Source organism: Ovis aries, chromosome 12 (assembly GCF_016772045.2).
Source record: "Ovis aries strain OAR_USU_Benz2616 breed Rambouillet chromosome 12, ARS-UI_Ramb_v3.0, whole genome shotgun sequence".
Classification (NCBI taxonomy): Eukaryota; Metazoa; Chordata; class Mammalia; order Artiodactyla; family Bovidae; genus Ovis; species Ovis aries.
In genome coordinates this window covers 2,712,546-2,727,468 of record NC_056065.1, presented here as the reverse complement: position 1 = coordinate 2,727,468, position 14,923 = coordinate 2,712,546, and the positions used below count along the sequence as shown (strand labels likewise).

The 14,923-nt window shown below is 42.8% G+C and overlaps 1 protein-coding gene across 10 annotated transcripts in view; it reads left to right on the top strand.

Moving 5' to 3' along the window:
* Positions 1–13,690, top strand: part of RBBP5 (RB binding protein 5, histone lysine methyltransferase complex subunit) — a 42,148-nt gene extending 28,458 nt beyond the window's left edge. For 5 of the 10 annotated variants that reach the window (XM_060396272.1, XM_060396273.1, XM_004013554.5 and 2 more), the window contains 7 exons: positions 57–210; positions 308–379; positions 1,313–1,430; positions 2,620–2,689; positions 3,060–3,289; positions 4,713–4,904; positions 11,639–13,690. In XM_060396272.1, the coding sequence (XP_060252255.1) occupies positions 57–210; positions 308–379; positions 1,313–1,430; positions 2,620–2,689; positions 3,060–3,289; positions 4,713–4,904; positions 11,639–11,667 (865 nt within the window). In that variant the 3' untranslated portion in view covers positions 11,668–13,690. The remainder of the gene's footprint in view (positions 1–56; positions 211–307; positions 380–1,312; positions 1,431–2,619; positions 2,690–3,059; positions 3,290–4,712; positions 4,905–11,638) is intronic. The other 5 variants (XM_060396275.1, XM_012186941.4, XM_060396274.1 and 2 more) reach the window with 3 other exon arrangements.
* The last annotated feature ends 1,233 nt before the right edge of the window (positions 13,691–14,923 follow it).

Sequence of the window (14,923 nt, the reverse complement as noted above, 5' to 3'; positions counted from 1 at the left end):
CATTCATTACCTGGCATCCGGTTCTGGTTCTCCTTGGGCACTTTCTTTGTCTGTAGGACCCCATGGAAGAAATGTTGTTTCTCTGGGGATGGGGAGTACATAGTGGCAGGGTCAGCCCGGCAGCATGCCCTGTACATCTGGGAGAAGAGCATTGGCAACCTGGTGAAGATCCTCCATGGGACCAGAGGCGAGCTCCTCCTGGATGTAGCTGTAAGTAGGGCGAGAGGCTGCTGCTGTTACTTACAGAGCACGGAAAATCTTGGATTCATCCTCAGAACTGACTTTTCTTTGCTTCATTAAAATTTAGTGGCATCCTGTTCGACCCATCATAGCGTCCATTTCTAGTGGAGTGGTATCTATCTGGGCACAAAATCAAGTAGTAAGTATGTTTCTGGTTTAACTGCTTTGAAACTAGATACTCGTTCTTTATCAATGACCCTTGCAAATAGTAAGACAAAAGTTACTTAATGGACTTTCTTTTCCACATGATTCTTCTAACCTGATTAAATGGTTCTGTGCATCTAGTTTTACTTTGCTAGGAGGGTCTCGGTCCAAAGCCAGTTTACTAGCTCTGTTTTCAGGGAGAAAGTCTAGGGTACTTCCTGGTATATTTTTCTGTTGCTTATCTGAGATAGAGCTTTCTTGTGCCTTCTATTTTCAGCTCAGTTAGATTCTGTTTTGCATTTGGTTTTATTTTGAAAACTTTAATTATATTTTTAATCCGTGTAGTCATAAGAAAACTTAACATTTTACCTCAGAATTCCATCTTTGAAAGATTAAGGACGTCCCTGGTGGTCCAGTGATTAAGAATCCGCCTGCTAATGCAGGGGCCACCGATTCGATCCCTGGTCCGGGAAGATCCCCCATGCTGTGGGACAGCTAAGCCGCTGTGCCACAACGCTGAGCCCGAGCTCTAGAGCCAGTGCTCCGCAGCAGGGGAAGCCAGCACGCTGCGGAGGCCACGCACAGCAGTGAAGAGGGGCCCCCACTTGCCACAACTAGAGAAAGCCCAGGTGCCGCAGTGAGGGTCCGCACAGCCAGATGAAGAAGTGAAATCATCTTTAAAATCCTTAAAAATGTGTTAAAGGAGACAGTTGTTCATGAAAGAATTGCAGTTAATAATATGGCATGTTTAAGATAGGAAATGCCTTATGACAGTAAAACCTATAGATACCTAATTTTTATTACCTGCCAAATTTGATCTCAGAATTTTGAGTCTCTTATGCCCAAGCCTTTCATTTATGTCATTAATGTCTAGATTACAGACTTGCTTTCTCCTATGGTTAAGTAGTGTATTTTGTTTGTGGCATAGGAAAACTGGAGTGCATTTGCGCCAGACTTCAAAGAATTGGATGAAAATGTAGAATATGAAGAAAGGGAATCAGAGTTTGATATTGAAGATGAAGATAAGAGTGAGCCTGAACAGACAGGTAATATTTCTCAATTGCAGATAGTATTTCCCAAAGGAAAAATGATTGTTTTAACTCAGTACTCATTCTTAATTTGTGCTGAAAATTCATTTCAGCACTTAAGTCTAATTTTTTTTTCTAAGCTTGCGCTTTTAATAGTGCTTTTAGAATCTTTATTTGTAAGGCATTGACTCAGAGCTTATATGGGCATTACTAGGGCTTGAGCAGCTCTCGAATGAGGATTTGCATACAGCACCTAGCAAAGCCACCCACACAGGCTAGGTGCTGAGCTGCTGTTGGGTATTGCCATTCCTTTGTCAGTAGCACAAAGGTAAAGAGCATGGACTTGAGTCAGACTGCCTTGGGCAGAGTACTTATTCTTTAAACTTGAGCTTCCTTATCTGTAAAAACTGCCTTTTACGGTTGTGGGAAATAAACAGTTTGTGTAGAGGGCTCACGATAGTGAGCTGGATCATAGTGAGCATTCAGATGTTCTCTTCGAATGGATCGTGATTGTTGTTATTTTCATCTCTTGGCTTCTGAGCTTCTAAATAGGAAACACCTTGAGAATAAATATCTCACTTAGCAGCAGCAGCAGCAGTGTACAGCACAGGGCTTTGCATCTGGCGGGCTTTGTGTGTATGGATGCGTAATGGGCCCTGTTGGCACTGTCACTGACTGCTGGGCTTCTTGATGGTGTCAGGAATCAAGGAATTGGCGTTGAAGTTAGTTCTCTCCAGCCTGAAGGTGCCGGTCCTCACTTAACTTGTATGCCTCAGGAGTCTTAGGAAGACTGTCAGGACTATAGGATATTTTGGATTGTATTGGTGTTATCGGATTGTGTTGCATGGAAAGCTTCGCAAACTTCTGCATAAGTTGTTTCTTCTTCCCATCTCCTTAGCACATTGCACATGCCTTTATTGTAGCACTCATGTTGTGGAACTGAAATTATCCGTTTCTCTCTGTCTCCCCAGTTAGACTGCTGGGGCTTTCACAAAAAAACTGTTCCCAGCTTTCTGGAGCAGTGCTGTATTCCCAGGGCCTAGCATATGGCGGAAGTTCAGCACGTATTTGCCAGGCGGCAAAGTTAGATGGAATGCCTGATTTTCCTCCTGTTTCTCCTGGACTTCAGTTTATGAAAATCGTAAGCTGCACGTAGGCAGCAGTCTTGCACTTCTTCTCCCAGCTCTACTGTGTTCCTGCCCTGCAGGGGCTGACGCTGCAGAGGACGAGGAAGTGGACGTCACCAGCGTGGACCCTATCGCAGCCTTCTGCAGCAGGTGAGCCGGAGGCCAGGCCTCAGGGTGCGCCACCTCTTCAGTCTCTGGGGGTGCTGCTCAGTCCCCCTGTTCCTCAGTCCCGTCTGCCTTCAGGCTCAAAGAGTTAACTCCTGTGATGTGCAGGAGGTCCCTTCCATTCTCCCTTGATAGAAAGTCTTAAGGAAGTGAAGTGATTAATTTTATGCCATTTATTTTTACTACTGATTTTATCATAGTGTCTGATTTTCTTTTATCCACCTTGGCTTTCGTGAAATTTTAGGTCCGTACCTGTTGCTTATGGTTAGATGATTCTGCCCTAGAGGAAGGGTTCATGGTTTAAGCAACTTTCTCCTCTTTTTCCCTATCCCTTTTCTGATCCTGTTCCAAATAGTGATGAAGAACTGGAAGATTCAAAGGCTCTATTATATTTACCCATTGCCCCTGAGGTAGAAGACCCAGAAGAAAATCCTTACGGCCCCCCACCGGATGCAGTCCAAACCTCCTTGATGGACGAAGGGGCTAGTTCAGAGAAGAAGAGGCAGTCTTCAGCAGATGGGTCCCAGCCACCCAAGAAGAAACCCAAAACAACCAATATTGAACTGCAAGGAGTACCAAATGATGGTAAGGGCCTCACTTCCTCTCATACGATAGACCCACTCTCCAGCACAACCTGTAATTTCCTTTCTGGGTGATACTCCCGTAAAGGAATTTTTCCGTGAGCCTTTTTTGTAGTGTTTTACAGCTTTGTTACAATTTTATCTGCTTTCACTTCTCTTTTAAAATGGGGAGATTCTGCCCTCAGTACTTTTACTAAGATAACACGCTTTAAGTCTTCTGACATCTGGATCGGTTTGTTTAAATATCAGGCTTCCTCTGCCTCTCCTTCCAAATACTCATTAAGTGGTAAAGTATCAATACTGGTCAGACCTGGACAGTCTTAATTCTAGAAGCCTATTTCATCACATAGTAGAGTGTGGATTCTTGCCCTGGTCTCCTGAGTTCCAAAGCCTGTTCACTTTCTGCTTTCATGTGCCAGCGTGTACATGTGCATTCCTGTTCTGACTTGTGTGATAAAGTATCAGGGGGTCTTTGATCTCCCTTTGCTATTTAGAGCTGCTGCCAGTCAGTTCAGTCGCTCAGTCGTGTCCGACTCTTTGCGACCCTGTGAATCGCAGCATGCCAGGCCTCCCTGTCCATCACCAACTCCCAGAGTTCACCCAGACTTATGTGCATCGAGTCGGTGATGCCATCCAGCCATCTCATTCTGTGTCGTCCCCTTCTCCTGCCCCCAATCCCCCCCAGCATCAGGGTCTTTTCCAGTGAGTCAGCTCTTCGAGTCAGGTGGCCAAAGTATTGGAGTTTCAGCCTCAGCATCAGTCCTTCCAATGAACCCCCAGAACTGGTCTCCTTTACGATGGACTGGTGGGATCTCCTTGCAGTCCAGGGGACTCTCAAGAGTCTTCTCTAACACCATAGTTCAAAAGCATCAATTCTTCGGCACTCAGCTTTCTTCACAGTCCAACTCTCACATCCCCATGACCAGTGGAAAAAACGTAGCCTTGACTAGACGGACCTTTGTTGGCAAAGGAATATCTCTGCTTTTTAATATGCCACCTAGGTTGGTCATAACTTTTCTTCCAAGGAGTAAGCGTCTTTTAATTTCATGGCTGCAATCACCATCTGCAGTGATTTTGGAGCCCCCCAAAATAAAGTCTGACCCTGTTTCCACTGTTTCCCCATCTATTTCCCATGAAGTGATGGGACCAGATGCCATGATCTTAGTTTTCTGCATGTTGAGCTTTAAGAGAGCTGCTGTAGTTTGGTGTGAACCATATAGGCTATGTGTGCCTTTTGGCCAAGCAACTGTTTCTCATGTTATGGCTGTTTTGTAGTATTATAATTAAAAAACAAAACAAACTTTTCTTCTTGTGTTAGTGGACTTGGGACACAAGAGCAAAACTCTTTGCTCATGGGTAGGCAGCATGCCTGTGCTTGGTTGAGGTGACGTGTGGATTCCTTTCCATGCCTATGTGTCCTTTTACAGAAGTCCATCCACTACTGGGTGTGAAGGGGGATGGCAAATCCAAGAAGAAGCAAGCAGGCCGGCCTAAAGGATCAAAAGGTAAAGAGAAAGATTCTCCATTTAAACCGAAACTCTACAAAGGGGACAGAGGTTTACCTCTGGAAGGATCAGCGAAGGGTAAAGTGCAGGCGGAGCTCAGCCAGCCCTTGACAGGTAAGGACACATTGGGAGCACTGTCTGGCTTTCTTCGTGGCCTTGCTTTGTACAGCCTCTGACTCCGTTTAACTGCAACATTTTTTCCTTCTTTCCCTCCTTTTCCCCAGTGGCAGATAATTCTCCAAGTTTTAAGCTGCTGCCAAGGGCAGCTCAACCAGATTTGGCTTCATTCAGTGGCTGTTAACCTTGGGTCCATAACTTGGTTTCAGGGATCTGCATTCCCTTGATCTTTTTTTTAATCCCTCAAAAATTCTTTTTAACAGCATTAACTACCTGCTACACTTGAATAGTTTCTAAATGTTGATGCCTGGTCTAGCTCTCTCTTAATATTCCAAAGTCCTACTGTGCCTAACTTACTTCCCAAACATCTTCCCTCCTTTTCCCCAGTGGCAGAAGATCTTTGACTTTTAAGCTGGTGCCAAGGGCAGGCTAAATCAGATTTGGCTTAAATCAGTGGCTCTTAACCTTGGGTCTGCAACTGTATTTCAGGGGCTCTCCATTCCCTTTATCTTATGTGCAAAATATTGTGTGAATATTTTTGTGGGGAAGATGCTTATACATTTCACAGGATTCCTTTAGGAATCCATGACCCCAAAAAGGGTAAGAACCCCTCATTTATTTAATATTTTCATCTGTATTTGCTCCTATGTTTTTTGTTTTGTTTTGTCTCAAAGATCCAGGCAGGTAACCAGAAATATGAGCTTCTTTATACAGCCCCTGACTGTTTAACTGTACCATCTTTTTTCTCTCTCTTCAAATTGTTCAAATCCCAGAGGTGGTGTTTTTCTCTCTTTCAGTATTCTAGAAAGAATGATGGAATTGTTAGTAGTACTGTCATATTAAGGAAGAAGATGAGGTTTTATCTAAAAAAAAAAAAAACAAAAACAAAACGAGATTATCCAAAAGACAAACTTTGTAGCTTCTTAATACCTAAGCTTCTTGATACTTACGGAGTTTTTCTCACTTTTCTAGGTTTGAGGGATTTTTATTGGAGGAGGGAGAACAGTTTCAGTTTCCTATCAAATACTTGTGAATCTAGGCTGAAGGGTCTTTTGTTTGGAAAGTAGTGATCAATCTAGGATTTAATTCTGCTCAAACGTGGGTTTGGAAACTTTTTTAGGCGCTGCTTTAGTTAACACGGCAGTCTCAGTTTTCTGTGGCTACGACTATAAGTTCAGAGGCAGGACTAACTGTGTCAGTGGTTGTATTTGAGGGGGTTTTCCCACCATATTAAAAATTTTAATTGGGTTAATCCAAATGTGATGATATGCGCTAGAATGCAAACCAGAATTCCTTAAGCCAGTTTATCATTGTGAACATGAATTCTCTTCTACAGAGAAGCTGGAACAGACTCAGTGACTCATCATTTTGAGTATTCCCCCTCAAATTCACTAGAGTTTCACAGTCCTACACCGTACCCCTAGAGCACTAGCATTTTTTCCCCAGTAACAGTATTTATGGTACTCCGCTGATTTATCACCTCCCCATTCAGTTCATTTAGGGCCTTGTCTATATATTTTAAAAAATACCCTAGAACAAGTTATATGGGTATTGCTAACAAAGACTTCAGGTCAGTAATTGACTAATGTAAATAAAAGTGATCCTTCCATAACCCATTTCTTGCATAAGCTGATGCTACTACAGAAGAAACTGTTTAAAGTTTAAATCAATTTCCCTGGCCCCAAAAGCTAAATTGCTTCAGGATGATTTAAAATATTGGCAAACATGTTGAATTAATTTAAATACTCTGACATAGTTTCCCAGCATCTTCAGAATCTGTATGTAATTAACCATTGCTCTTTTAATACTAAGTATATGGTAAATAAACCATTTAAAGTTTTTAAAAACCAGATTTTTCTTATGGCCATTAATAGTAACTAAATATTTTTGGCATTTTCCACATTGGGCTTTTGTCAGAGGTCCAATGAAGTACTCTGTGTTTTATGGCTCAGCGTATAAGAGCAGTGGTGTTTTTCAACTATGCTTCAAAAACATCTAAATAACACTAAAAATCAGAATGTTGCAAAGTTAAGTTAGCCCTAAATGAACGGGTTCTTTTATTCCCGTAAGTTCTCAAAATACTGCATTGAAATTTTGAGGTAGGTGTAAAATACATAGTGTTTGTACATGTCAGCATTTCAGAGCTCCTTTTAGCAAGAGTGGTTATCATCATCAAGGGCCTATAGGAGTTTATTCCCACTCATTTAGCTGACAAGGTTAAAAGAGGGTTAAAACCTCCTTAAAGGCTAAAACTTGTGTCTTGAAATAGCAGGGTGCTTCAGACTGGATTTTTCTTTTCTACATTATTGTTGTTAGGCACTTCAGTTGGTCAACCTTAAATAGAGGCAGCTATTTTAATGACTTCATCCTTTAAAAGGGCTAGGGGAGACTTGTACATAACAAGGCCAGAGTGAGGATGTGCTTTCCTAGAACACAGACAGAAGAACTGCCCAAATTACTGCAAGCATTTTACCAGCTTTTCATGATCATACTGTCTGGGGTTCTCACGGGAAGAATGCCGAAGTGGTTTGCCATTCCCTTCTCCAGTGGGCCAGTTTTGGTCAGAGCTCTGCACCCTGACCCACCTGTCTTGGGTGGCCCTGCACGGCGTGGCACACAGCTTCACTGAGTTACACAAGGCTGTGGTCCATGTGATCATTTCGGCTAGTTTCCTGTGATGGTGGTTCTCATTCTGTGGGCCATGTGTTAAAGTTCTTATTTCTTCTGTCTGCCCTCTGATGAATGAGGATAAGAGACTTGTGCAGGATTCCTGATGGGAGGGACTGACTTGGGGGGAAGCTGCTTCTTGCTCTGGTGGGCACTTGAGAGTGAAAAAACTGGCTTTTAAAGCTCAACATTCAAAAAACTGAGAGCATGGCATCTGGTGCCATCACTTCATGGCAAACAGATGGAAAACAATGGGAACAGTGACAGACTATTTTTTGGGCTCCAGAATCACTGCAGACAGTGACTGCAGCCATGAAATTAAAAGACACTTGGTCCTTGGAAGAAAAACTGTGACAAACCTAGGCAGTGTATTAAAAAGCAGAGACATCACTTTGCAGACAAAGGTCTGTCTAGTCAAAGCTATGGTTTTTCCAGTAGGCATCTATAGATTTGAACCATGAAGAAGGCTGAGCGCCAAAGAATCGATGCTTTCAAACTGTGGTGCTGGAGAAGACTCTTGAGAGTCCCTTGGATGGCAAGGAGATCAAACCAGTCAGTGCTAAAGGAAATCAGTCCTGAATATTCTTTGGAAGGACTGATGCTGAAGCTCCAATACTTTTGCCACCTGGTGTGAAGAGCCGACTCATTCGAAAAGAACCTGATGTGGGAACAATTGAGGGCGAGAGAAAAAGGGGACGACAGGATGCGATGGTCGGATGGCATCATTGACTCAATGGACAAGAACAAACTCTGGGAGATAGAGAAGGACAAGGAAGCGTGGCGTGCTGCAGCCCATGGGGGGTAAAGAGTCGCACAGGACTGCGCAACCGGAGGACGGCAGGATTGTGTGCATTGCATGCTTGCCTGTGTGGTCTGCACTTCCTTCTTCCCATCTTCTCTTGCCTTGGTTCCTTGGCCTTTTCCTACATGGAAATCTCCGAAATGGCCAGATGAAACCCCAGAGTATGCTGAGCAGGATCGTTAAAAAGCCCCATAGGGGCTTTGTGGTTTATTGCCAGCCCTTCCTTAGAGGGCCTTAGCCACTAGCTGCCGTGTGGGTCTTTGTGAAAACTGTGACTCTGGGGGAGAGTGCTGACACTGAGTATCATAGTGGGCCGTCAGAGGTGTCCGTTTCAAGACAACCTATCATCTTTTGTGTGGATTTCTTTGGGTGGGGCTTCATCCCGTACCATTTTGGAGGGCCCAGAGGCTGGCTAACACATGCTGCTGATTTTCGCGTGGCTCCCCAGGGCCTTTGAGGTAATAAAAACTCACGTCTCACATTCTTCCACATCGTGGAGGTTTTCAGTGAAGCAGCAGCATGCTGTCATTGTGGATTTTCCACCAGATATTAAGAAATGAATAGTGGCTGAGGCTGAACCATCCTCAAAGATCAGTTCAGTCTGATGGGTGTACAGTATTTGTATATTCAGTGCTTTGTGGACTTTGCTTCCCCACAAATGTCCTAGTTTTGCATTAGAGCCAAATTGTTTGAAGGCAGGATTATAGGTATAGGCTACTGCTCAAGTTGGATAAATGCCAGCTGTTTATTACTATGAATAATTGATCAGTTAACTGAAGAAACTGTTCAGTGAGCGCCGATTAGTCCTGACAAAGCTGCTGTAGTCTGTTCCATGTTGCAGCAGGAGACTGCATTTCAGGGGACACTCGGAAGACTAATAGAGCACCAATAGAAGCACTTTAGCCGTCTGGAATCTGGGGCTCGAAAACTGTTCCCTGTCAAACAGCTCATCAGTATTGGATGCGGCCAGTGGACCCACATCCATGACGACACACTTTTTGTGGTAGGGCCTGTCAGTGAAGCCTGAGGGAAACTGAACTGGGGACTTCTCAGAAAGTCTGTATCAGCACTGCTCCATCTGCCAGATTCCCCCTAGTTACCTTACACTCTCCAGAGGACAGTCTTCAGGATCAAAACTTGAGGTGAGAGCAGAACCACCAGAGTCCCTGTTGCCCGTGACCACTCAAGGGTTGCCCGAGAAGTAGGGCTCCTTGGCAGTGAGCACCATCAGTAGTAAGGGTGACGAAGCTGTGGTTTGTCACGTATGGGGTCTAAAGGCCTTGTGGGACCGCGGGCCTGAAGGGCGCGGGATGGTGCTCTCTCTCGAGGGCGGCAGAGGCCAGGCTGAGTGGCGCTGTCACCTCTGAGGCCCACAGGCCCCCTCAGACTCCCCTGCTTGTGGTGCGCTGCCGCGCTCCTGGTTCTGGCCCCACGCCCTGGGCCTCTGAACCATATCCTGTTCATTTAGTGAGTCTGATGATTTTAAGTGATTGGTAGGGTCTTTCCTCCAGCCGCTTTCCTTTAAAAACATGATCATTCTCTCAAAGACTAGTCTATGAATTCCTGCTAAGATCAGATTTTTAGATGGCTAGTTGGGTATTGTTATTCTTTGTGGTCTTATTATCTGACTAAGGTAACGCTTGAAAATTAATATCCGGTGTTTTCTGGCTTAGCTGTTTTGGGGAGGTAACAATAGCAGTTGTTCACTATGAGCTGAATTTTTCTTAATTTTTTATCACTGGAGGTTTCTGTTATGTTGTAGCTAAATAACATGGAGCGAATTTTAATTCACCTGGAGACCTGCTTTGTTGCTGTTCTGTGTGTCTTGTCTTCCTCTGACATGTGCTGCTCTGGTTTTGGTTTGTTGCCTGACGCCTCAACAAACTTTGTTTTTGGTCTGTTCACAGGAAAGAGGGCAATAAGAAAAAAACACTAACTGACCTCAGATAAGCAGTATAATGTAGCTTATTGATCGTCTTGAGTGCCCATTATAAAATACACACCACTTTCTCCTCTTATGATTCAGGCTTAAAATGTCAATGTTGTGTCTTGTTTTTAAACTTGAAATTAGATTGGTCAGAGTACCTGTGGGGATGATCATAAAAGCAGCCTTAAAGTATTCAAAGTCCTGTGGAGTGGACTCTTTTAGCTCAGATTATCTTAAAAATCAAGAGGTTAATCATTACATTTTATGTTGAAAGATCTGAAAAGCTTAAATATACCTCTAGGGCTTCCCAGGTGGCTCAGTGCTAACCATCAGCTTGCCACTGCAGAAGACATGGGTTCAGTCCCAGATGTGGAAAGACCCCTTGGAGAAGGAAATGGCGACCTACTCCAGTATTCCTGCCTGGAAATATTCTTAACATGTAGTACTCAGGAGAGCTTCAGTCTGTTCTCAGGCAAATGGGAATTTATTTTTATTGCCAGTTTTCATCTGTGCTGCACTTTAAAAATCAGGTTAAAAGCAAATTATAAGTGGGTACTCTTTTTTTTTTTTTTTTAACAGCTTGGGCAATTATTTTAAACCATTTTCCCTTCAAGTAGCACGTTCTTACCCACTCCAGACAGCACTGGGAGGACTTTGCTTCACCTTGTTCTCTCTTTCCACCTCTTGGTTAGTGTTTCACAGCAGCCCATTTCAGGATGTCCTTCAGAGATCGAACAGCTTCTGTGGAGTGGCCAGGGAAGTGTTCATTTCACTATTCAGGGTTTTATTCATTAATCCGTTGTTGGTGCACAGCAATGCCAGCAGTGGTTTTCATTAACATTTCACCACATTCTGCATTCTGAGGAGTTGAGGGTATCACTTAAGGAACAGGGGTGTTTGAAAAAGGGTGTTTTGCTCATCGTTAATCATTTAGTGGTGAATTAGTCTAATGTATGAAAGATTAAAAGATGCATTAGCCTAGAATTTCCTATCCTTTGCTTACTTCTCTTTTTGAAATATGAAGCATTATTAACACCTTGGAGAATGGTTAGCAGCTTGAAATGTGTAGAAGTCTGATCATTTTGCCCTTTTTCTCCCTTTGGGGTCAACACTGAGAAAAGTCCTAGGGGCATGGTTTGGGATTTGAATCATTTGTTGCTTCGGTAAGGGGTAATTGGGAGTTGGAGTTGGTTTCAAGGTAAAGTGGAGGGGTGGGATGTTCTTAGCTTATGTTTGCTTGGAATGCATCTTTTAGCATCCATCAGTATTTCTGTTCTTGAAAGTAACTGGTCTAAGTTGATACTAAAGAAATCTTTTTATTTCTAATCTCTTTAGCAGGAGGAGCAATCTCAGAACTGTTATGAAGACCCTTGAAGTTCTTCATTCTTCCCTACTTTGCCATCATGTGGCCTCTGGACACTGTGGTCAGTCATCTGAGATTGGCTTTAATTTAAAACAAAGGCCTCTGTCTTCCACCCAGGAGGTGGAAGGAGTGAATTTTATGTTTGAATGAAGAAGTGAATTATGGAAGAAGAGTATATGTCCCTTCCCTTTCAAGCATAAGTCCAAATAGACTCTCAGGAATGAGGATTTGTGAAGACATCAAACAGGAGTTTTGACTCTTTGCATTTAAATGCTCGTTGTGTTGCTGGAGGAGACTGCTGGTCTGCTCGCCTGCCTCCCCTGTGCCCAGCACCGTTTCGGCTCCTCACTTCCTATCTCCTACTGGCCTTCACTCCTCAGTGCATGTCCTTGAGGGACTTATTTTTACCTGAAATTTTGCTGCCTGTATCCTAGAAAAAACTTTGGTTTGCACATTCTTCCCTCCATTTTTAAAGTTACCTACTCACCAGATGCCTCCTATGTTTCCATGATCTGTTACAAAGGATGGGCAGAAAAGAAAGTGCTTGAAAGAGTTCAGATTTTCTGAGAGAGAGATAAGAAAGGCCCCCTCTTTTGAACATTCTGTAACATTTTGCTCAAGAAGCTGGGCTGTAAGAGGGTCAGGATTTTTCTTGGTTTTCTTTTCATTGCATGTTTCTCTCCAGTATTGGTTCATTCAATCATGGTTTATGAAGATAGCTAGTTTCATTTGTCTCCAGCAAAGAATCATTAGTAGTTTATATTGCTTTACCTGTATTGGCTTCCAGAGACAAAAACAAACTGGGGTGTCTCTAAACAAGCTTATTTTATACTGGGGTGGGGGAATCTATGCAAGGACTAAAATAAAACCGTCCATAATCAAGGCAGCAACAGCACAATTCAAATAAAAAAATCAAGGAATCTTTTTTTTTATCATTGCTTGTGGACATCTGCCCTTCCCATCAGTCATTGCATTTCCCCTCTTTATATCCATGCTCCTTTTCCTTCCTATGTGTTTCCAGTCATTTCCTTTCTGTGAAAGGTTGCTCAGTTTTTAAAATTTTTTAATTTTTGCTTTTGCTGTTCTTTGTATAAAAAGTAGCAGATTGAATGGCTGTGTCCCCCAGGTGTTTGAAATTCTCCGAAAATCCAGAGTGAAGAAAGCAGGTGTGCAGAAGGCGCTCTAGCCCCTCTGAGCAGAGCTTGAGCTGAGTGGAAGTGCTCAGTTTGGATCATCATTTTCACGGTATTTTCAAAGGAGAGTTAAACTCTGTGCTTATTGGGAAATCTCTGTCGGTTGGTGGTTGCTTCAATAGGTAGCCAAACAAGTTGATTGCTTTTTGGATTTTAGCATAGAAATCAAAGTAGAACACATCAGCAAGAGTCTCTTCCATTCCGTCTCTAGAACCAAAATGTTAGTAGTTGAAGAGCTCTCCCTGAACCAGTGGCCAGATGTCTATATTTTTAGATGCCACTGCCTTTTCCTCAGATGCTCCTTTTGTGAATTCCATTTCCTACTTCATATCAGACCAGTGGTTGAGACTGGCAGGGGGGTCGCTAGGCATGCGTTTGTTTTGCGGACATTATTTCCATTTCATTTCTGTCTCTACTGTACACTGTAGTAGTATGCAAACTGTGTGATACAGGCGCCCTTTGCCTTATTTCTGCAAAGTAGCTGGGTGTCCTCTGCCTGAGCGTTTGGATGTTCAGGCTCTGTCCGCCTCCTAAACTGGCTCCTGAGGAAATCAACGTCAGCCCTGCCAGAGTGTCTGGTAGCAACTCCTAATAATTATTTATGCCTCTGGAATTGTTTTCAGCTCCTGAAACCTTGTGTCCATTTCAGTTTGATTCTCTAGGTTTGTACAATATATCCATATTCTTTTTTCCCTTCTGTCACCCCCACCCCCACGCCCATCTTCTCAGTGTTTTTTAATGTCCTGTAGTTTTGTATGAGAGGAGACTTAGCCTCGGGTACTTCTTGCTGAAGCTTTAATGCTTTGTAAATAAAATTGGATGTTTATTAAAGAACAGGTGTAGGTGTTTGCTTGTAGACAACCAATCACTTCTGAAAGACACCAGCCTCTTCACTCTGTGCAACAGAAAATACAGCTTACTTGGTTAATGTTATTAATTGATCTTTTCTGTATGGAAATACAGAGCTGGAAGGGCTGAGAGGTGGCCTGGTAGTCTAGATATCTGCCTCTGGACAATATTATATTAAATAAACAAAGCAAATTAGTGTTAGATTATTTAGGAGTGACCTCTCTTCAGATTCTTTTGCTCAGTGAGCGTGTGACTACACTGCAGAGGCTGCAGTGCTGGGAGGCGTCCCAGAGCTTACAGGAACACTTGTGAGGTGCCTCCTGCCTCCCAGGGATCTTCTTAAAGTGTAACTACAGATAAATTCCTCTTCATGAGCACTTTTTCTGCCTAAATTAAATAGCTTTGAAATCCACTGAATACTTAACTGTCTCCTAAAGAATAAGAATATTTAAGTCTTTGATTTTAATCGTCTCTAAATCTGAGTGTCTATTTACGAATCTTCCTTGTTAGGTGACTGAGAATCTTTTTGACATCACAGCTGTTTCCTAGCAACCTTGACCCAAGTGAATTATGAACTCCTTCCGTGTTTTGTGAGGTGGACGGACTAGACTGAGAGGCAGGGAGATTTAGATATCCTCTCCCCCAAAATATATCTTTCGTTACCTTGGGAAGGAAGAGTACCTACAAGTGAGAAACTGCATTTAATATTGCCTATCTTGCTAAGCATTGATTCTAGAAGACCTCGTGGCCCTTGCCTTCATGAATTTTCATTTCTCTTTAAAATTCCTTACACATGAGTGTTTCACACTTTACAGAGTGTTTTCAGGTACAGTTTATCATATGATGCTCAAAGTGACCTTCCTGAAATAGGCAAGGAGTTCTTAATTTACAAAGGAGGAAACAAATTCAGGAAGAGGAAGTCACTTGCATCTTAGTCCAGAGTCCTTAATCCTTTAAATAGAAGGTTTAGGAGCATTTAAAAGTGATGATAGCTTAATTCAAATTAATCCTCTCTTTTTTAGAGTTAGTATTTGATTTCTTATTTGGTCAGATTTAACGGGGATTTTGGAACATTTGAATTCAGATCCCACAATTTGGGAAGGGTGAGGAACAGTATAGCCTCAGTGGGCATTGAGGTTATTTGGAAATTCACTTCAGCCTCTGAAGCCTTTTCATCTGTCTTCCCAAGAGGGGGATTTAAATTCATTAAAAAGA